General features: G+C 44.8%; 1 protein-coding gene across 8 annotated transcripts in view; it reads left to right on the plus strand.

The window, feature by feature from the left end:
* The window catches only part of SEZ6L (seizure related 6 homolog like), a 213,887-nt gene that overhangs the window by 176,063 nt on the left and 14,128 nt on the right, over positions 1-23,696 (plus strand). For 5 of the 8 annotated variants that reach the window (XM_030816001.1, XM_030816002.1, XM_030816003.1 and 2 more), the window contains exons 11-13: positions 2,138-2,332; positions 5,312-5,503; positions 19,351-19,545. In XM_030816001.1, the coding sequence (XP_030671861.1) occupies positions 2,138-2,332; positions 5,312-5,503; positions 19,351-19,545 (582 nt within the window). The remainder of the gene's footprint in view (positions 1-2,137; positions 2,333-5,311; positions 5,504-19,350; positions 19,546-23,696) is intronic. The other 3 variants (XM_030816005.1, XM_030816006.1, XM_030816007.1) reach the window with 2 other exon arrangements.

The following is a 23,696-nucleotide window of genomic DNA, read 5'->3' on the forward strand; positions in this document are numbered from 1 at the left end:
AGAGTTTGTAGGAGAAAAACAGAACAATTACAGAGAAAGGCACAGTAATAAGCTGTGGGTAGCATTTTCTAGAGTATGGTTCATTTTCACTAATGATATGCAATTGGATTGGAAGAATATACCAACAGTTTATTTTTATTTATTTTTGTTCAATTTTTTTTTTCTTTTCTTTTGAGACAGGGTCTCACTCTGTCACCCAGCCTGGAGTGCAGTGAAGCCTTCATGGCTTGCTGCAGTCTCGAACTCCCAGACTCAAGCAATCCTCCCACCTCAGCCTCCTGAGTAGCTGGGACTACAGACACGTGCCATCATACCTGGCTCACTTTTTTTTAGTTTTGTTATTGTTTTTGTAGAGATGGGGGGGTCTCCCTACATTGTCCAAGCTGATCTCAAACTCCTGGGCTCAAGCAATCCTCCTACCTTGGCTTCCCAAAGTGCTGAGATTATAGGCATGAGCCACTGTGCCCAGCTTATTTTTATTTTGATAGCTAATTATTTCTCTTAATGCATATTAAAAATGCGTACATTACTTATTCACCAAACTCATGGATTTATAGATATTCTTAGGATGAAGCTGAGCATATTAGTCACCTATTGCTGTCATAGATTATACTCCAAATTAGCAGTAAACATTTATCATCTTGCAGTTTCTCTGGGTTAGAAATTCAGTAGCAGCATGAGTTGGATGGCTTTGTCTTGAGGTCTCTCATGAGGCTCCGGTCAGGATGCCAGCCAGAGCTGCAGTCACCTGAAGGCTTGATAAGCACTGCATGATGAACTTCCAAATGGCTCACACATGTGGCTGGCAAGTCAATGCCAACTGTTGACAGGAGGCCTCAGTTTCTCTTCCCATGGGTCTCTCTGGAGGGCTGCTTGGGCATCCTCACAATATGGCAGCTGCTTCCTCCCAAGCGAGTGATTCAACAGAGAGCAAGGAGAGAATCTCAATGTTGTTATGACCTAACCTCAGAAGCCACCCAGGGCCACTTTTGCAATCTCCTATTCAGTGTTGGTAGGGACTACACAAGAGTGTGAATTCTGCTGGGCACAGTGGCTCATGCCTGCAATCTCAACACTTCGGGAGGCCCAGATGGTAGGATTGCTTGAACCCAAGACTTCAAGACTAGCCCAGGCAACATAGCAAGACCTCATCTATACAGAAAAAAAAAAAAAAAATTAGCCAGGCCATGGTGGTACATGACTGTGGTCCCAGCTACTTCAGAGGCTGAAGTGGGAGGATCACTTGAGCCCAGGAGTTTGAGGCTGTGGAGAGCTATGATCATACTCTTGCACTCCAGCCTGAGCAACAGAGACCCTGCCTGTAAAAATAATGATGACGATAATAATAATAATAATAATAAATGAAAAACAAAAATAAAATAAAAAACAAAAATAGAAAAATCTTTAAGAGTGTAAACCCTCGGAGGTGAGAGTCATCCAGTGACATTTGGTAAGCAGCGGCCACAGTGAAGCAGATTCTGTTGTAATTATTCCCTCATGAAAGGTCAAGGAACCTGAGCTGCAGAGTGAAAAAGTGATTGTCCCCCCGTCACACCGTTAGTAAGTGGCAGAGCTAGGATTCTGTCTGACCCGAAATCCTGAACTGGTTTTATCAAACCGAGAGAATGTTCAGTGAGTTCAGGGGCCCACAGAGAGAGGTAACCATAAAGCCTCACTATAGGCCGGGCGCGGTGGCTCAGGCCTGTAATCCCAGCACTTTGCGAGGCCGAGGCGGGCGGATCACAAGGTCAGGAGATCGAGACCATCTTGGCTAACGCGGTGAAACCCCGTCTCTACTAAAAATACAAAAAATTAGCCGGGCGTGGTGGCGGGTGCCCATAGTCCCAGCTACTCGGGAGGCTGAGGCAGATGAATGGCATGAACCCAGGAGGCGGAGCCTGCAGTGAGCCGAGATCGTGCCACTGCACTCCCGCCTGGGCGACAGAGCAAGACTCCGTCTCAAAAAAAAAAAAAGCCTCACTATAGACTAGCTCTTGCCAGTTAAGCGATTTTGGAAGCGTGTTGCTCATTTCTAGAGGCTTTTTTTTCTCTTCGCTCATCCCTCCAGCCTTCATAAAAGGAGGCCCCGACAACAAGACTGCTTCCCCCATCTAAGGCTGACGTTTCTCTTTTAAAGAGGTGTCAAGGAATGACTCCTGCTCGGATTTACCTGAGATCCAGAATGGCTGGAAAACCACTTCTCACACGGAGTTGGTGCGGGGAGCCAGAATCACCTACCAGTGTGACCCCGGCTACGACATCGTGGGGAGCGACACCCTCACCTGCCAGTGGGACCTCAGCTGGAGCAGCGACCCCCCATTTTGTGAGAAAAGTAAGAGTGGTCTTGTTTCCTTCCTCTAGGTCCCTGGGTGGCAAATCCCTTCTAGGGATCTTTTTTTGAGTGTGTGCAGTGGAGCTGTCTAATGTAGAATCTGGACTCCCCTCCTCCACCAATTCATGAGCATTGCTCACAAACGTCATTTTATAGCCCTCAGTGGAATTACAGACTCAGGTGCCTTCAGAAACCTGGCCCATAATGTAAAGAGTGAGATAAGCTGGGTGTGAGACATTAGGGAGTGGTGTGAACTCCAGTGAGTGGGAGCGTATGTAGCCTGGTGATAAAGAACATTTGGCTGGGTGTAGTGGCTCGTGCCTGTAATCCTAGTGCTTTGGGAGGCTGAGGTGGGAGGATCAGTTGAGCCCATGAGTTTGATAGCAGCCTGGGCAATACAGTGAGACCCTATCTCTAAAAAATAATGATAAGTATAAAAATTAGCTGGGTGTGGTGGGACACACCTGTAGTCCTAGCTACTCAGGAGGCTGAGACAGGAGGATTGCTGGAACCCAGGAATTAGAGCTATGATTATGCCTCTGCCCTTTAGCCTGGGTGACAGAGCAAAACCCTGTTGAGAGGGGTGGCAGAGAGAGAGAGAGACAGAGAGAGAGACAGAAAGAAGGAAGGAAGGAAGAAAAGAAAGAAAGAAAGAGAAAGGAAGGAAGAAAGAGAAAGAAAGAACGAAAGAACGAAAGAAAGAAAGGAGGGAAGGGAGTGAAGGGAGGAAGGGAGGGGGAGGGAAGGGAAGGGAAGGGGAGGGAAGGGAGGGAGGGGAGAGTGAGGGAAGGGGAGGGAGCAGAGGGAGGGGAGGGAGGGGAGAGTGAGGGAAGGGGAGTGAAGGGGAGGGAGCGGAGGGAAGGGAGGGAAGGGGAGGGAAGGAACAAAAGAGGGGAGGGAGGGAAGGAAGGAAGGGAGGGAGGGAAGGAAAAAGAGAGAAGGGAGAGGAGAGGAGAGGAAGGGAGGGAAAAATCATTATTATTTAATCATTTTAAGGGATTGGAATGAACATGAACCAGTTCCCTATAGAAGTCTTCTTACCTGCCTCATTTTTTGCCAAGAAAAGGCCCAAAGTGAGCAAATAAATTTGAATTGGGCCCCTTCTATGTGGGACTGTTTGCATTTCCATGCTGGGTCTCTCACTTATCCTCCATCCAAGACAGTGGAGACCCACCAATCACCTCTGTTGTTCTCTCTTCTGATGAAATGAGGTCAGAAAAACCCCTTGGCACAATGGTCTCCCCATAGAAGTCGCTGGATTTCATCAATCTTTCATTGGTTAATCTCCTGTCTTGACATTGAAAGACATATATAGCCATATCTTAAAATTACGTTGGTAAAGATGCTTACTTATAGTACCCAGGCAGTAGTAAAATGATAGAATAGAAAGTGAAAATCTTTGATGATGTCACTCTTTGGAAACAACGTCGCTGTTAAAAATTTATTCTATATTGCTTCAATTGTGTGTGTGTGTAGATGCACATCATACATACATTACATGTCACACATAGACATCTATATATGTGTCATCTGTCATATGTCAATCACAGCTCACTGCAACCTCAAGGTTTTGGGCTCAAGCAGTCCTCCCCACAGCCCCCCAAAATGCTGGGGTTACAGATGTGAACAACCACACCCACCTAATTTTTAAAATTTTTTTGTAGAGACAGGGGTCTTGCTATGTTGCCCAGGCTGGTCTCAAACTCCTGGCCTCAGCCTCCCAGAGAGCTGGGATTACAGGCGTGAGCCACCACACCCAGCAGATCCATTCTTACAAACTTCCTGCATCTGCTTTTTTTTCAGCTCTGAAATGTGGGTATCTTTTCATATCATACATGTTGTCCAGTTTATTCTCTTTTAATTGGTTTATTGTTTTCCTTTTATCTATATTGATTTTTTCATGTGAAAAGTAATGAAAGTTTATTTTATTACAATCCAGCACTACAGAGAAAGCTGTGAAGGCTCCCCCTCACTTTGTTCTCTTTAGCAGTTGCTCAGAATTTCATGGGATGGCTATTCCATGATATTTAACTCTTTCCCTGTTTCCTTTTTAAAAAATATCACAAATAATAATGCAATATGCAACCTTATACACAGGTCTTTGGACCCTGATGCAAATTATTTGGGCAAATTCATATATATGTGTATATATATATATATATTTTTTTTTTTTTTTGAGACAAGGTCTCACTCTGTTGCCCAGGCTGCAGTGCAGTGGCGCCATCATGGCTCACTGCAGCCTTGACCTCCCAGGCTTAAGCGATCCTCTCACCTCAGCCTCCTGAGTAGCTGGAACAACAGGTGTACGCCACCATGCCCCACTAATTTTTGTATTTTTTGTAGAGACCAGATCTTGCTATGTTGCCTAGGCTGGTCTTAAACTCCTGAGCTCAAGCGATTCATCCACCTCTGTCTTCCCTTTCAAGTCCTAGGATTATAGGCATGAGCCACCATGCCCCACCTCTTTGGGCAAATTCTCAAAAGAGGAATTAAATTCAAGGCTATTTTCTCCTGGCCTGTTCTCCAGCCGCCTTTATCAAGCAAAAGATACATTATCTTCCAAAAAGGAAAAGAACTGAGTTAGGAAACTTTTTTTTTTTTTTGAGATGGAGTCTCGCTCTGTTGCCCAGGCTGGAGTGCAGTGGCACGATCTCGGCTGACTGCAAGCTTCGCTTCCTGGGTTCACGCCATTCTCCTGCCTCAGCTTCCAGAGTAGCTGGGACTACAGGTGCCTGCCACCAGGCCAGGCTAATTTTTTGTGTTTTAATAGAGACAGGGTTTCACTGTGTTAGCCAGGATGGTCTCAATCTCCTGACCTCGTGATCCATCTGCCTCGGCCTCCCAAAGTGCTGGGACTACAGGTGTGAGCCACCACACCCGGCCAAGTTAGGCAACTTTCTAGATCATTCTGTAATTCTCAGCAAACCCATGGTCATCCAGAGGTCTGACGTCCTCTTGGTCTGGTTTCATCCCGTGTAGTTATGTACTGCACCGACCCCGGAGAGGTGGATCACTCGACCCGCTTAATTTCGGATCCTGTGCTGCTGGTGGGGACCACCATCCAATACACCTGCAACCCCGGTTTTGTGCTTGAAGGGAGTTCTCTTCTGACCTGCTACAGCCGTGAAACAGGGACTCCCATCTGGACATCTCGCCTACCCCACTGCGTTTGTGAGTCCTGTTTATTGAATTGGGCCCCCAGTAGGTAGAAACAGATTCACTTTCTCTTGTTCATGATGGAAGGCTGGGCTGCTAGGAGGAGGCCTTCTACTTTTCGACAGGGGCTTTTATTATTATTACTACAACAAAACAGTACCTAACACTGATTGGGAGCACACATACTATAACATTTACGGTAAATTTATCTTGCATTGCTCTAAATCTTCTACCAAATTTCACTCTTTCTTCCTCAAGTAGCCCTGGGAGCATGGTATCATTGGTTTCTTTCTTTCTTTTCTTTTTTTTTTTTTTTTAGAGGGAGTGCCACTATGTCACCCAGGCTGGAGTGCAGTGGCACCATCTCGGCTCACTGCAGTCTCCGCCTCCTGGGTTCAAGCGATTCTTGTGCCTCAGCTTCCTGAGTAGCTGGGATTACAGGCACGTGCCACCATGCCTGGCTAATTTTTATATTTTTAGTAGAGATGGGGTTTCACCATGTTGGCCAGGCTGGTCTTGAACTCTTGATCTCAAATGATCCACCCGCCTCGGCCTCCCAAAGTGCTGGGATTACAGGCTCGTGCCACCATGCCTGGCTAATTTTTATATTTTTAGTAGAGATGGGGTTTCACCATGTTGGCCAGGCTGGTCTTGAACTCTTGATCTCAAATGATCCACCCGCCTCGGCCTCCCAAAGTGCTGGGATTACAGGCGTGAGCCACCACCCTAGCCTCACTGGTTTCATTTTAAGAAGAGGATACTGTGCTAGGTGTGGTGGCTCACACCTGTAATCCCAGCACTTTGGGAGGCCAAGGCAGGCAAATCATTTGAGCCCAAGAGTCTGAGACCAGTCTGGGCAACATGGCGAAACCCTGTCTCTACCAAAAAAATACAGAAATTAGCCAGCCATGGTGGTATACACCTATTGTCCCAGCTGCTCAGGAGGCTGAAGTGGGAGGATTGCTTGAGCCCAAGAGGTCAAGGCTGCAGTGAGCTGTGATTCTGTCACTGCACTCTAGCTTGGGTGGGACAGTGACACCCTGCCTCAAAAAAAAAAAAAAAAGAGAATACTACTTCAAGGATCTCTAGGGATTCTGATGTACAAACAGTGTTCACAGTCATTGCATAAGGAAAGCATGAAGTTATATGGAAGGAGCAGAGCCTTACACAGTATTTTTGGGGTTAGAAACTGTCAGCTGCGCTAATATTTTAAATGAGTGTGTTATGAACGACTCCATTAGAAATACAGCCAGTTCAAACTCCAGAAGCCACAGTGAGGTCTTGATAGTGTTGAAGAACAAAGAATTTAACTCTGGTGGGGAAAAAAAGGAAAGAAAAAATAGAATTCCTGTGAGTTGATTATAAATTCCCCTACATCTGATGTGAGTAACACTGTGTACAATTTATAGACTTGGCCACCTCCTATAGTGGCTATGTTTTGTGACTTCTCACAACTACCTAAAACAGGCTTCACAGATTTTGATGACCACACTAACAAGCAACTCTACAATTTAGATGAGCAAACTGCAGAAAGGCAACCAGAAAGCAAGAAAGTCCTTGTCTGTTTTCACTGAATAGGCTGATACTTACTGAGCACTTACTGTATGCCAGGTGTCATTCTAAGAATGGCGCATGCATTAACTCTTTTATTCCCGGCAGGAAAATAAAAATGGAGATGTCTGTTGTCTCTCGTTGAAGACAGAGCATGGCCAAATTCACACTCACAAGAGACCTTCCTCTCTGCTCTATTCATGAGCCAGCCAAAGCCAAGTTCCCATTTGCTAGTTCATAAATTCAGCTTCCCCAGCCCGCAGAGGGCTTTACTCTACAGACCCCAAAAGAATGAAGAGTTTTAGGCCCATAGCTCTTGCTTCATAGATTTCCCTTAACATCTGATCCTTTTCTTGTGAGAGAAAAATTTCCATTTCTGTGTTCTTATTTTCTCTTCTCAAAAAGGGAGACTTTATTATTCTGTTTCCATAAGTAACAGGGATTCTTGGACCACACAGCCCTGTGTCTCCATCTGTCTTTTTAGTCAGAATCCCAGAATTTCAGAGCTGAAGGGAATCTGAGAGATAAAATACAACTGCAGGATGACTTAGAGATAAAATGCAACTGCCCCCATTGTACAGATAATAACAATAGTTACTTATTGAATGTAAAATACACATTGCTAAGCACACTGTACATATCTGTAAACATGTGTTTTTGTGTATGTGTGTGTATATATAGTGTGTGTACATATGTGCATATATATGCATATACACTAAGGAAACTGATATTCAGAGGGAAGTACAAATAACAAGAATCATTGCTCATTGAATGTGTAAGACACATTTCTAGACACTATATATATATTTGTGAATCTATGTGTGTGTGTGTGTTTATACACACATACTAAACCTAGCCCCTTAACCACAACCACACTTGGTCCCCAAGCCCCAGAACCTTGGGCCAAATCCACATTGGTTGGTTCCTGTTATAGGTTGAATCTATCCCCAAAAGATATGTTAAAGTCCTAACCCACAGTATCTGTAACTGCAAGCTTGATTGGACATAGCGTCTTTGGCGTCCTAACCCATGGTATCTGTAACCGTGACCTTGATTAGAACTTCTAAGTTCTAACCCACAGTATCTGTAACTGTGACCTTGATTGGACATAGCATCTTTGAAGTCCTAACCCACAGTATCTGTAACTGTGGATTTGATTGGAAATAGAATCTTTGCAGATGTGATCAAGTTAAGCTGAGGTCACAATGGATTAAGATGGGTGTTGATCCAATGACTGGTGTCTTTGTAAAAGAGGGAAATCTGGACACAGATGGGGACACAGATACAGAGAAGGCCACAGGATGACAGAGGGAGAGATTAGAGTGATGCAGCTGCAAGCCAGGGAGCACGAAGGAAGGACCCCCCCGCCGCCCCGCCCGCAGCATTCAGAGGGAGTGTAGCCCTGCTGACACCTTGATTTTGGACTTCCAGCCTCCCAGCCAATAAGTTTCTGCTGTCCTAAGCCTCCCGGTTTGTGGTCCTTTGTCAAGGGCAGCCCTAGGACGTGAGTGTCATTCCCATTTCCTTCTAGTGACTGCAAGAGCGATCAGAAGCAGCCACTTTAGTAACTCCAGCTGCAGATACCCAAAGATGAAAAGCTTAAAACAAAAGCTTCTATTAAAATACTGAAAGGTGGAGACATCATTTTTTTAAAAAAGAAAAAGCACTTCACCAATGAGACCCAGTCTCTAAAGACCCTCTGAGCTGCGGCAGCTGCTGCTGGATTTCCAAGACGCAAGCCTCCCTCCCTCCCTTCGGGAATGCTTTTCCCTGAAATCTCAGCGTTGGATCTGCAGTGCTGAGTAGAGACGGCTTCCCTTACACCCATGCTAATGAGTTCACAAGCCACGCGGGGTGTCAGGAGACACGCGGTACTCCCAAAAGCCTGAAGAAGAGCCCTGCGTGTGATGGCAGTGACGTGACAAGCGGGCGAGGCTGATGGGAGATAACGCAGGAGGCGAGAGATGGTCAGATTCTGGCAGCGCGGCTCCTGAGTAAGAGGGAGGATGCAGTCTAGATTCTGAAGGTATTTTTAAAGCTGAGGTTGTCAGACATAAAACAGCGTTGAAACATTTTGTCGACTGAACAAAGGGAACAGCACCCATTTGATGGGCCCCTTCAGTAGGCTGACCTTTTCCCCAACACTAACACTCTTCGCCCTCACGGAAATTCCACAGGTGAATGCCTGTCCACTTAAAAGCAGGCAAAGATGGACTGGAGAGGGTGAGTAGCTTTCCTGAGTCCACACAACGGAAAGGAAGACCAGAATTCTAACTCAAGCCTGACCAAACCCAAAAGCATCTTCTCAACCTCATCACTCTGCAGTTCAGCTTTTGGGCAAACCTCTGGTGCTTAAGAGTGGACAAAGATCCACCAAGAAGTTCATGAAGCAGACAGAAAACTGCATAAGCCGCTGGGCCCAGTGGTGAGGTGGCTCATGCCTGTAATCCCAACACTTGTGGGAGGCTGAGGCAGGAGGATCACTTGAGGTCAGGAGTTCCAGACCAGCCTGGCCAACATGGTGAAACCCCCGTCTCTACTAAAAATACAAAAATTAGCCAGGCTTGATGGTGAGCACCTGCAATCCAAGCTACTCAGGAGGCTGAGGCAGGAAAATCGCTTGAGCCCAGGTGGCGGAGGTTGCAGTGAGCAGAGATCACGCCACTGCTCTCCAGCCTGGGCAGCAGAGGGAGACCCTGTCTCAACAACAAAGAAAAAAAAGAAAAGAAAAGAAGAAAAGAAAACTATAAGCTCTGGTTTTCTACAGCCTCTTGCCCAGTCACTTGCCCAAAGCCATAGTTTGGTCCCTTGGGACTGAAAGCCACATCTTTTTAATCCTAGTCCATTTACCCCCGGGCACTTTAAGAACAGACAGTTCAGGCAGAGATAAAGGGAAGGGTCTGGGTGTCAAAGTCAGACACACCCTCCAGCTCTGCTGAGTGACCTTGGGCAAGTAACTTGCCTTCTCTGGGCCTCAGAGCCCCCATATGTGAAAGAAAATAATACCATTTACTGAGAAGGATTGCTGGGAGCAACTCATTCAGTCATTCAACTTACTCAGTTGTTCAGGCCTCCTATATGCAGGCACACGCTAGGACAGAGGTTCCCAAACTTTCTCAACTCATGACACCCTTGGTGTCTCAGGAATTTTTTCACAGATTTCCTAGGCCAAAATACCATTTCCATTTATTAAATACCAATTCCATTTATTAAACAGTTAGGTACAAACAACTGAATGAGTAGTTATCTCTTCACAACATAGTAGCCATTTGAAAAAGTAATGCACATACAATAAAAGAAAAATGGTTTTTTTCATTATTAAATAATAACAATTACTGGCCAGGCATGATGGCTCACGCCTGTAATCCTAGCACTTTGGAAGGCTGAGGTGGGCAGATTACCTGAGGTCAGGAGTTCGAGACCAGCCTGGCCAACATAGTGAAACCCTGTCTTTACTAAAAATACAAAAATTAGCTGTGTGTGGTGGCACGTGCCTGTAATCCCAGCTACCCAGGAGGCTGAGTCAAGAGAATCGCTGGAACCCGGGAGGCGGAGGTTGCAGTGAGCTGAGATCACGCCACTGCACTCCAGCCTGAGAGACAGAGCAAGACTCTGTCTCAAATAATAATAATAATAATAATAATAATAATAATGACAATTGCTGCTACAAGGATGTGTATACCCGTTGGACTGTGCAAGACTTCTTAAATGTTAGGATCAGATGAGACTTCACCACCCTAATTTCCTGTTCCACATTGATTTTGTCACAGTTAGCACAAGCACCACAAAAAAATCCAGCTTTGCAATGATGAGTCATCATCAAAAGAAAGGTGATGTGATCTAACGTTGAAACGGTGAACTATCTTGAGCTGGTAGTTCACAGGGGTCCAACACATCATTGTGTTTCCTCAGAACTTTTTTTTTTTTTTGAGACGGAGTCTGGCTCTGTTGCCCAGGCTGAAGGGCAGTGGCGCAATCTTAGCTCACTGCAAACTCCACCTCCCGGGTTCACGCCATTCTCCTGCCTCAGCCTCCAGAGTAGCTGGGACCACAGGCGCCCGCCACCACGCCCGGCTAATTTTTTGTATTTTTAGTAGAGACGGGGTTTCACTGTGTTAGCCAGGATGGTCTCCTGACCTTGTGATCCACCCACCTTGGCCTCCCAAAGTGCTGGGATTACAGCCATGAGCCACTGTGCCCAGCCCTCAGAACTTTTTTAAAAAATCCCACAGCACCCCTGTGAGTTCCTGGTGGCATCCTGGGTCACCTTGGTGCACAGTTTGGGAACCCTGGCACTGGCCCCTGGAAAAACAGTAAGGTGTAAGCAGATATGACCCACATTCGCATGGAGCCTGGGGCCTATTTGGAAAGGAGGGTGAAGAGACAGGTCTTTGAAGGAAATCACAATGAATTGTCAGCATCACCTCCTCCAGGAAGTCCTCCCTGATTTCCTAGGCTGGGTTGTGTTTCCGTCCTCAGAATTCCCATGGAACCTACAGTGACATCTGTCACCACAGCTGCTGCAGTTTATTGAAATGATCTGTTTATTTGTTTGTAGAATCACATTCCCTAGAGTAAGAAAAAAAAGAGAAAGAATTTTAAAATATATATATATAGAATCAAACACATAACTCACTTGCTAGGATTGTCTCCAGTTGATCCTTGAATCCCCCAAGCCCAGGAGGCTTGACAAATGATGTTACTATTACTGTCGTTGATATTGTTAGCAAAACGAATGTGGTCTTTATCACACCTCCGCTTTGTTCCAACTTCCCCTCTTTGATAAGGACGTGGCGGATGACTCCTGAGGTAACCATCCCAAAGACATAAACCACACCGCCAAAACTAACAAGAATATGACAAATCCGGCAGGGGTTTTATGGGTGGCTCTCCAGGAGTCACTTAGCTTGCTTAAGAGACAGCGATTCCCCGGGAGGCCCTGGTTCATCACAGCCCTGAGCCCAGAACACCTGGGATACGAGACACAGGGATTTCCCAGCCTGGACAGAGCCCACAGGTGCTGTGGCCAGACTGTGGCCGCGGTAGGAGCTTCCACTGTTGAACCGTCTCCTGTGGCCACATCTTGGCCAGCACGTCCGGTGTTAGCTGAGTGCCCGTCCTCATTTAGAAATCTCTGTCTCTGGGAAGGCGGTCTCTCAGAGAAATCCATGATAACCCTAGGGGATTTGGGTAAAGAAGGGCCTTTTGTTCTAGCAGAACCATTAAATGGACAGCACTCAAAACCAGCACATCCAGGTTTGTACCCCAGCCCTGCCTCTTACAAGCACGATGACTTTATACAAGCCAGCTTTCTCATCAAAAAGATTAAAAAACGAACATGCCAATCATAAATATAAAGGCTTTTAATGAATGGTGTGCCTGGCACATAGCAAGTCTTCAGTTAGCATTGGCTGCTAATCACCACTCTGTTTCAAAGCTCCACTACTTGTAGGGCATATTGCAAACCATTTGTAACTATTACTAGGGGACTTGATTTCGAGCATTTTGTTCAAATGTGCTCCAGAAATGTACATTTTCTGCTATTGTTAAGGAGAGGGGAAAATGGAAAAAGAAAATAGAAATGACAGTGGGTTTGTGAGTAGATCTATAAGGCCATCGGTCCAATTCATTTGCATTCCTGGGAGAGAAGGGCTGGAGTTAACACCAGTTGCAACCCGAATTGTTTAAAACATTCGACCAGTGGTTTTCAACCAGAGGCGATTTTGCTTTCCAGGGGACATGTGTCAATACGATTTCTAGAGAAATTATGAGTTGTCACAACTTGTCAGGGAAGAGGGGTGCTACCGGCTTCTAGCAGGTCAAGGCCTGGATGCTGTTCAATATCTTCCAGTGCCCAGGAGAGCTCCCACCACAAAGAATTGTCCGTTCCAAATGTAAATCCTGTCTAAGTTGAGAAAACCCGCCTTAGATGATCTTATTTCAAAGTGTGACTACATGTCACTGCATAGCCATGTCTCGGCTAAGGTCCAGCCTGTTTATGGGCAGGAAAAAAATGGAATACAGAGACATAAGCAACTCAGTCAAGGTGGTGCAGCAGACACAGGCCTCCAATTTCAAATTCAAGCTCCTATTCCTTTGACTCTTCTGCCATCTTCTAGGTGCTGAAGATACACACAAATGCCTGCCAAGAGCTGGTTCCTGCTGGGTAAAAATTCCATATGACATTGTTTTCAAACTGTTACTGAGGACTGGGTCAAAATTGAATCAGGCTGACTTGAAAGCTAGAGAATCCTCAGCTCAAATTGCAGCTCAGCCACTTCCTGCTTGAGGGGACTTTTCACCAGTGAGCTCCACCTGAGCCTCAGTTTTCTCATCTGTAAAATGGCTGCATGGTGCAGTGGTTAAGACCGGACTTGGACCACATGGATTTGAATCTTATTTATACCACTAACTAGCTTGTGACCTTTGACATGTTACCCAACAGTTCTGTGCTCCATTCTCCTTGGATATAAAATGGAGATGATGACCAGGCATGATGGCTCACGCCTGTAATCTCAGCACTTTGAAAGAATGAGACAGGAGGATCACTTGAGGCCAGGAGTTCAAGACCAGCCTTGGTAACCTCAGGGTCCTCAGGACCCTGTCTTCATAAAAAATTTTAAATTAGCCAGGCATGGTGGTGCACACCAGTGGTCCCAGCTACTTGGGTGGCTAAGGTGGGAGGATCACCTGAAAGGGAGGTCAAAGCTGAAGTGAGCTGTGTTCGCACCACTGCACTCCAGCCTGGGTGACAGAATGAGACCCTGTCTCAAAAATAAAAATAAAATAAAGTAGGAATGAAGATATAATATCTGTGTCTTAGGGTTGTTGTGATAACTAAATGAGTTCATAGATAAAAAAACACTCAAAATGGAATCTGGCTCAGAGAATGCGCTCAGTAAATATTGTAAATGTTGGCTGTTTTGGTCATGATTGTTATTACCTTCAAGGACTTTGCAGAAGGATTAGAAATAATATATGCAAATCACCTAATACAGAATGGTTGTGCAAATATTTTGGAAATTAATTAAATGATGAGTTAACATGTTAACCATGCCAGGACACCAAAGCAGTGGTTCTGAGCCCTTGCCAAACTTTAAAATCGCCTGGAGAGTTTTAAAAAGACTACTCTGGGTGACTAATTAAATTAAAATACCATAGGGGGCGGAGTCAGGGCACAGGATAACCCAAGGCCTTTCTAGCACTTAGCCTGGGGGTCCTGCTCCTAGGTCGGCTGTCAATATCCTCCTTTACACCCAGGTCTAACGATTTATACGTTATCCACGTTCTATCTCCGCAGGGCGAGGACAGTCTTTAGCACAGGTTTGGTACCAGGAAATACTTGTGGAATACATACAGGATTGAATCAGTGTTAAGTTACATGAAGGCAGGGACCATGTTCGCCTTGCTCATCATTGTATGCCCGGCGCATACAATGCCTGGCACACGGAAGGTGTCCAGTGAATATTTGTTGTATTCATTCATCTGTTAATTTACGAAAGCAAATTTCCGGGGAAAGGTTCATGGGGAAGTTCTTTTGTGTTGCCACTGCCACCTGCTGGTCATTTTGCTGCACTGCAGGTAATACAGTAGGGATTTGTGTTCTCTGAAGAGAGCCACCAACGTCAACAAGAAAAAGCCTCCCCGACCAGGGGGCGGGAAAGTGAGGCTTCTCCTCTGCGCTTTCCCCAGCACAACTGAGACCACACTGGGTTGCAATGACCCGGTAACTGTTCTCTGTTCCCCACTCGACTGAAACCACGATTCTCTAATTCACTACTTCATACCCGGCTCCCAGCACAGGGATGGAACGTTGGAGGAACAGAGTCTATAGGCTGAACAAAAACAAAACAAAACCAGAGAGTGTATTCTGGACTCTGGGAGTTCAAAAACTATAAAGTGTAGTGCACCGGGCTGCATTTCCCGAGGGGCAGGAGTATCAGATACACTACGGGGATACCCGCGCGGCTTTAAACAGTGTCCAGATGAACTTTTTGTGAGTCGTTTGGCTTAAGAAAATTAGAAAAATTAAAACTGACATGTGAAACCTCTGATTATAAGACTATTATTATTTAGAGTGAGGTTAAATTATATAGTGCAATCTAAATAGAAAAACAAGTCAATAGAAATTTTTAAAAATATATTAAATAGGCCAGGTGTGGTGGCTCACGCCTGTAATCCCAGCACTTTGGGAGGCTGAGGCGGATGGATCACTTGAGGTCAGAAGTTCGAGACCAGCCTGGCCAAAATGGTGGAACCCCGTCTCTACTAAAAATTCAAAAAAAAAAAAAATAGCTAGGCTTGGTGGCACATGCCTGTGGTCCCAGCTACTCGGGAGGCTGAGGCAGGAAAATCGCTTGAACCCAGGAGGCTGAGGTTGCAGTGAGCTGAGATCACGCCACTGCACTCCATCTTGAGTGACAGAGTGAGACTCTGTCTCAAAAAAATATATATATATATGTATTAAGTAAACAACAGTACAATTGGCATGAAAATATGACAAGAGTTTTAAAAGCCATAAAAATAATCAGTGTGTATTGGGTGCTCACTATATGCTGCTCATCTCATATGCATGAGCTTGTTTAATTCTCATAACAATGCCATGAGATACCCCTCTTTAAAGATGAGGAAATTGAGGCTCAGAGAGGTCAGTTGTGCTCACGGACATACAACTAGGATCTGAATCCTGAGCCCTTGGACACTTGAGCCCAAGCGCTCCTACTCTGCAATTTGCCTTTAAATGAAATGATGTGAGGTCTTTCAAGAGACATTTCCTGGGCACCTATCCTGTACCAGGTTGCCAAAGATGCAGCAGTGAGCTTAGCTGGATTGAGGACCAAAGACTTCCTCAGGATGTTTTCAGAGGAATCATTAGAATATGATTGGCACTGGGTTCTGCTCATTATACCATCTATGTTTATGTAAAGTAATGCAGACCCACCCTGCATTAAAAAAAAAAATACATCAAAGCACAGGCTGTAAAAATAAAAATAAAATTCTCCCTTCCTACAGTCCATCCCCAAGGCACGCTCTGCAGGGTTAATGATTCCTTGCCAGCCCTCTTAGGTCTCACCCATAAACACATAATAGAGTGCTGCCTTGGAGGGAGCCCCATGATTGACTTAAGCAAGGCTTTGTGATTTGATTCTGGGCTCAGACACGGAAGCGTTGGCTGCATATCCATCCTGCTCTGGAATGCCAGGGGGTAAACTTCAAGTATACGGATGACCTTCAATTAGTGGAAGGATTAGCCTTGGCCAAGTGTCAGCTGAACCACTTACTGCCTCATCTCTGGGAGTCTTGTGGAAAGGGAGCTACATTCAACATCTCTGCCTCTCTCGCTCAACTATTCCAACAGCCCCTTCCCTTGGCTACATTAGGGGTCTTCTCCAGCCACCCAGGGTCTTCTGAGTTTCTCTCTTCTATGGCACCTGCCATTTTTAATTAAGTTGTCCATTTACACATTTGCTTGGCCCCTTAGAGCATGCAGACCATGAGCTCTAGAGGACAGGAATGATGTCTGATTCACCTCCTCACCGCATTGCTGGACGCATTGCTGGGCATGAAGTAAGCACTCAAGAGAGATTTTCTGAATAAATGCATGGGTGCCCGCCAGAGCTATCTATGGTGTCATCCAAGATGCAACTCCAGCTGCACAGTGACCTGGAAAGTCTCTTCCCACAGGCTGACTTCTGGGCTAGATGTCAAGGGTGGGAAGGAAACAGTTCATAACTCCCAGTGAAGACTGCTATTGACGTATAAAGGAAAACCCTTCAACCTCAAGAGTGAAGCCAGATTCCTACCTGTCCACCCACTGGAGGAGATCAAAGTCCCGATTCTTCACGTATGGTGATTACTGTGACTAAAACATACTCATCGATTGATTCATTCATCTTTTCATTGGAAAATTGATACATTTACATGCCTACAAGGCCAGGCAAGTACCACGTGAAAGACAATAGGAAGTGGCAGACACTGGGGCTAAAGTAAAGAATACTCCTGGTCTAACAGGGAAAGCCACTACTCAACTCCAGCCAGTCATTGCCATGTAACTATGTGAACCCAGTATTGCGCAATCTTCTAAGGTTTCAGAAGAATCCAGAAATCTAAATTATTATTTGAAATCTCCTAATTTGTGAAGGCTCGGTAACTATCGTTTCAGTTGACATTGCTCAAACTGAGTAGAGCCCAGATGTAAGTCATGTTCACAGAGAAAAGGGTTCTAGCTGGGACCTACACTGTACTGTGTGCCTTGAACCACAAGTGCCATAGGACCAGGGATTATACCTGTTTTATTCACCTCTGTGTCCTCAGTACTATTTATGTTGTTGGCACATAGTAATTGGTCAATAAACATTATCTGAGTAAATAAAGGAATGCTTCCTCTGAACCAGGCATTGTACTGGGTACAAGCACAATATGAGTTTAAAGCCTGGGAAAGAGGTGCCAGAAAAGATTCTGAAGTTATGATGATGATAAGACAGAGTTCCAAGGACAGAGGAATTCATGCCTTTGGGGAGCAATCTGGGTCTTGAAGGCATGCTTGAGATTCATCTTGCAAAATAAGACGCTTCAAACAACACATGTTTATTATCTGACAGTTTCTGTGGGTCAGAAATCTGGGCATAGCTTAACATGTACACCCATGTTCACAGCAGTATTGTTCAGAGTAGCCAAAAGGGGAAGCGACCCAAGTGTCCATCGATGGATGAACGAAAAACAAAGTGTGACACCTGCCTACGATGGAATATTAGTCAGCCTTGAAAAGGAAGAAAATTTTTGACACATCTTACAACCTAGATGAACCTTGAGGACATTACGCTAAGAGAAAGAAGCCAGTCACAGAAGGCAAATACTATTTGATTCCACTTACACACGATAACTAGAACTGTGAACTTCACAGAGACAGAAAGTAGAATGGTGGATCCCAGGGGCTAGGGATAAGTTGTTTAACGCATATAGAGTTTAAGATTTGCAAGATGAAAAGAGTTCTGGACATAAGTTGCCCAACAATGTAAAAGTACACTAACCTACTGGACTGTACACTTAAAATAGTTAAGATGGTCAGTTTTATGTTATGTAGATTTTACTACAATTTGAATTTTTTTAAATAATAAAGTTTAGAATGTTTTAGGATTTATAGTCCTGTGTGCGAAGCAATTTGCTGGCTGTCCATTCCATCCAGGTGCTGAAAAAGGACTAGATCTCACATGCGGCCTGGAATGGGTTAAACCTGCAGGTTCAACGCTCCAGTAAATACTGTGATCCTAACACCTTGGGAGGCTGTGGCAGGAGGATTGCTTGAGCCCAGGAGTTTGAGATCAGCTAGGGACCCATGGCAAGACCCTGTCTCTACTTAAAAAAAAAAAAAAGCCGAGTGTGGCAGGACACACCTATAGTCCCAGCTACTCAGAAGGCTTAAGCAGGGGAATTGCTTGACCCTGGGAGGTTGAGGCTGCAGTGAGCTGGGCTGCACCACTGCACTCCAGCCTGGGTGTCTTAGGCTTCTGGGTACTTTGTGTCTGCAGCTGAAGAGAGCAGTCACCAGATGGCAGTATAGGCTTATTTGTAATAGTTGGGGCCTTTTGTTGCATTCTTACTAAATCCCAGGTCCTGAGCTTCAAGCTTGCTCTAATAGGCTCATCTCCAGTGAGGGAAACAGATAACTAATTCAGTACAGTACAATACAGTACAGTGCATGCAGTGCTGGAAAAACTAAGAAGACTGACGACTCAGTTGATGGTAGGAGGCATCAAGGAAGCCTTCCTGGAGAAGGAGAAATGAAGATTGAGTATCGAAAGACAAGATCTAGTCATGATGGATGCGCAGGTTAGGTGTCAGGTGAAAAGCAAGAAGATTTCATAATTAAACACCACCACCGTCCATCATTTACTAAGTACCTAAGACATGCCAAAAACAAAACATCTTAAGCATTTCCTTACTTACCTATTTTAGTCCTCCAAATTCCTATGAGACAGATATTACTTTGATCATCATTATGCTAATGAGGACACTAAGGATCAGAAAGGTTATGCCACTTGCTGGCGATCACACAGCTAATAATTAACAGAACTCATATTTTAACCTTGATTCCTCAGCCAACTTCATTCTGCCTTGCCCGTATGTAATCTGTGCCCAGAGGTGGAAGACAGAAAGGACAGTTTGAGAAATAGAAAACAGTCTGATGCAAGGTGGGGATGCAGAGAGAGGATGCTGGAGAGGCTGACCAAAGCTAGAGCACACAGGTTCTGAGCAGGACTCCCCAGAGATTTGCATCATCTCATCAGAGCTCCTTCTGGCTTGCATTTCAGCGGAGGAGTCCCTGGCATGTGACAACCCAGGGCTGCCTGAAAATGGATACCAAATCCTGTACAAGCGACTCTACCTGCCAGGAGAGTCCCTCACCTTCATGTGCTACGAAGGCTTTGAGCTCATGGGTGAAGTGACCATCCGCTGCATCCTCGGACAGCCATCCCACTGGAACGGGCCCCTGCCCGTGTGTAAAGGTAAAGAAACCTACTCACCATACAGGGTCCACGGGGCCTGGAGATGTCAGGATTGGCTCACAGGAGTTCTGAACTTGCTCTAAAAAGTTGGACTAGGAGTTCGAGACCAGCCTAGGCAACATAGTGAGACCCCCATCTCTACCAAAAAAAAAAATTAATCGGGCATGGCGGCACACACCTGTATTCCCAGCTACTCGGGAGGCTGAGATGGGAGGATCAGCTGAGCCTAGGAGGTCAAGGTTACAGTGAGCCTTGATCACGCCACTGCACTCCAGCCTGGACAGAGCAAGACTCTATCTCAAAAAAATTAAATTAAATTTTAAAATAATAAAGAGCTGAGCTACTGTACTTCATTAAATCTAAGATGTCACCATTACTTTATGCACCATTAAAAAAGAAAAAAAATGCTGCCAATTATACTATGACACAATGCCTTCTCCTGGCTTAGCATTTTTATTTTTACTTACTAAAGGAGCTTTTGACCAGGCACAGTGGCTCACGCCTGTAATCCCAACACTTTGGGAGGCCGAGGCAGGCAGATCACTTGAGGTCAGGAGTTCAAGACCAGCCTGGCCAACATGGTGAAACCCCATCTCTACTAAAAATACAAAAAAATTAGCCAGGCGTAGTGGTGCATGCCTGAAGTCCCAGATACTCGGGAGGCTGAGGCAGGAGAATCACTTGAACCTGGGAGGCAGAGGTTGCAGTGAGCCGAGATGGCTCCACTGCACTCCTGCCTGGGTGACACAGCGAGATTCTATCTAAAAAATAAAAACATAAAAAAAGGTCTTTAAGCTTTTTATCATATATCACACTTATGAAAATGTTGAAATGAAAATATAAGCAGCCCAGGTGCGGTGGCTTACACCTGTAATCCTAGCATTTTGGGAGGCTGAGGTGGGAGGATTGCTTGAGCCCAGGACTTTGAGACCAGCCTGGGTAACATGGTGAAACCGTCTCTACAAAATAATAATAATAATAATAATAATAATAATAATAATACAAAAATTAACCTGATGTGGTGACGTGTGCCTGTAGTCCCAGCTACTTGGGAGGCTAAGGTGGGAGGATCACTTGAGCCCAGGAGACAGAGGTTGCAATGAGCTATGATCATGCTACTGTACTCCAGCCTGGGTAACAGAGTGAGACTCTGTCTCAAACAAACAAACAAAATACAAGCAAAATAAACTGGTTCCAGTGTATTTAAAACTTCTCCACCTTCAAAGTCTGGCACTTTTGATTTTCTAAATTATTACCAAAATTTTGTAGAGACAGGGTCTTGCTATGTTGCCTAGGCTGGCCTAGAACTCCTGACCTCAAGTGATCCTCCCTCCTCTGCCTCTGAGTAGCTGGGATTGCAGGTATGAGCCACCACACCCAGCTGTAGAATCATTTTTACTCCAAGTCTTCAGCATCCTATTTTTCCACTCAATATCGCTCATGTTGAATGTCATTCTGTACTAAAATATATATACATTTACATACATACATGTATATGTATACATATACATACATATGTATACATATATACATGTATATGTATACATATACATACATATGTATACATATATACATGTATATGTATACATATACATACATATGTATACATATATACACATATGTATACATATATACGTATACATACATATATACACATATGTATACATATATACATATACATACATATGTATATGTATATATATACATACATGTATATGTATATATATACATACATACATATGTATATATATAGCTCCTGTCCCATTAAAGCATCAGGGATGCAGAATTCTGTAGGAACATCCATAACGAACTAAATTCTTTGATACGAGGGGCTTGCAGTTATATTGAGGCAGGGCTGGGACGAGGTTGAGGCAAGAGAGGTGCCTGAGGTGAAAAATGTAAGGAGGTGACCAAGTGTCCCATAGAACAGCCTTAAAAAAAGAGTCTCCATACACTTCTCGCCCTAGACACCTCTCGCCTTGCCCTAGTCCCGGCCCTGTGAGCCAGCCTGGTTTTTGTTTGTTTGTTTTGTTTTGTTTGTTTGTTTGTTTATTTGTTTGGAGACAGGGTCTTGCTCTGTTGCACAGGCTGGAATGCAGTGGCATGATCATTACTCACTGCAGCCTCAACCACCTGGGCTCAAGCTATCCTCCCACCTCAGCCTCCCGAGTGGCTGGGACCACAAGTTCACGCCACCACACCCAGCTAAATTTTTTTATTTTTGTAGAGATGGGGGTCTCGCTATATTGCCCAGGCTGGTCTCTACTCCTGGCTTCAAACGATCCACCCACCTCGGTCTCCCAAAGTGCTGGGATTACCGCATCTGACCTCTGCCTGCTTTTGACCCCCGCTTAGAGAACCCTGCTTAATTATTTCCCACCTCTTGCACCGCTTTCTCACAACCAATTAGTTCCCATGAGTTAGGTGTGTTACCCCACTGCCTACGGGGTGATCTCCCAGGGCGCTACCTGGCATTCTGCAAACTCTGATACTCATACGCCCCACGTTTGTGCACACGGGAAATCGTGAGCGCCACCTTGTGGCAGCTATTATTACACATTATTGCTTTAAGCCTCGCCCCCACCTCCCAGATGGTGAAGTGAGAAAATTGCATCTTAGAATCCATTGAACACTCATCACTAAAATTAAGTTGTAACACACTAAGTAAAATTTGGATTCGTTTATCTGGATTTTGAAGTGCACATTCAGTAATAGTAATGGAAATATGTTCAGTGTTTTAGGCCAGTGGATCTTAACCTTTATTGCATTAGTGCCCCTTTGAGAATCAGGCAAAAGGCTCTGAATTTGCCCTCCAGAAGGAACAGAAGCATGAAGTTTTATGTCTCTACTTGGGAACCCATAACTTCAGTGGATCCCCAAATGCCTTGTTCATGAACCCCAGCTCTGAGGTTTAAAACTACTTTCCCAGCTAGTTTGTCCACTCCGAGGTATATTTCCGAAAGAAGTGAAAACAGGTATTTAAACAAACACTGTCTAAGAATGTTTATAGGAGCACTATTCGCAATAGCCACAAGATGGAAACAACCCAAATGCCCATCAACTGATGAATGGATAAACAAAAGTGTGGCAGAAAAAAGGGAATATTATTCAGCCATAAAAAGGAACGAAATACTGACACATGCCACAACATGGATGAACCTCAAAGCCATTATACTGAGTGAAGGAAGCTAGACACAAAAGGTCACGTTTTAGGATTCTGTTTATAAGAAACATCTAGAATAGGTAAATCCATAGAGACAGAAAGCAGAGACGTGGTTGTCTGGGGACTGCTTAATGAGTATGGGGCTTGTTTTGGAGATGATGAACATGTTTTGGAACTAGGCAGAGGTCATGGTTGTGCAACATTATGAATGTGCTAAATGCCACTGAATTGTAACACTTTGAAATGGTTAATTTTATGTTATGTGAATTTTATCTACCTAAAAAAAAAATTCCCCTGAATCACCTCGGTTAAGTCTTATGACCACTGTCTAAGATAGGTGAGCCATCTTACCTGTTTTACAGATGTGGAAGGAGAAGCTCAGAGAAGTTAAGTGATTTTCCCAAAGCCACACAGCTAGTACAGGACAAAGCTAGGACTTGAACCCGCATGTCATGACTGTAAATTTCCCGCCTTCAGGGCTACTAAGAAAGACCCTCAACCAGCCAATCACCGCAGCATGGAAACCTAGGTGTGTTCACACATTCCCGAATCTACCCCAGATCTTCCAAAGCAAAATCATTGAGAGGTGGGCCTGGAATAACATTTTAACAAGCTCTCAAATGCACTTTGAATGTGAGAACCGTTTAAGGCCGTGATTTCCAAACATAAATGGAGTCCTGAGCCCTTTCCACGGAGATTCTGATTCACTAGGTCTAAAGCAGGACCCAGGGACCAGTTTAACTAACCACACAGGTGAATTGTATCATCAGCCAAGTATGGGAAACACTAGCATAAGGGATGCAATTTAATCTTACCAGGTATCAAGCAGGGGCTCATCACATGAATGACAATGACTTATATAAGCAGTTCTTTTTTTTTTTTTTTTCTTTTTTTTTTTTTTGAGACGGAGTCTCGCTCTGTCCCCCAGGCTGGAGTGCAGTGGCTCGTTCTCCGCTCACTGCAAGCTCCGCCTCCTGCGTTCACGCCA

This window comes from Nomascus leucogenys, chromosome 7b, assembly GCF_006542625.1.
Source record: "Nomascus leucogenys isolate Asia chromosome 7b, Asia_NLE_v1, whole genome shotgun sequence".
In the NCBI taxonomy this organism is placed as follows: Eukaryota; Metazoa; Chordata; class Mammalia; order Primates; family Hylobatidae; genus Nomascus; species Nomascus leucogenys.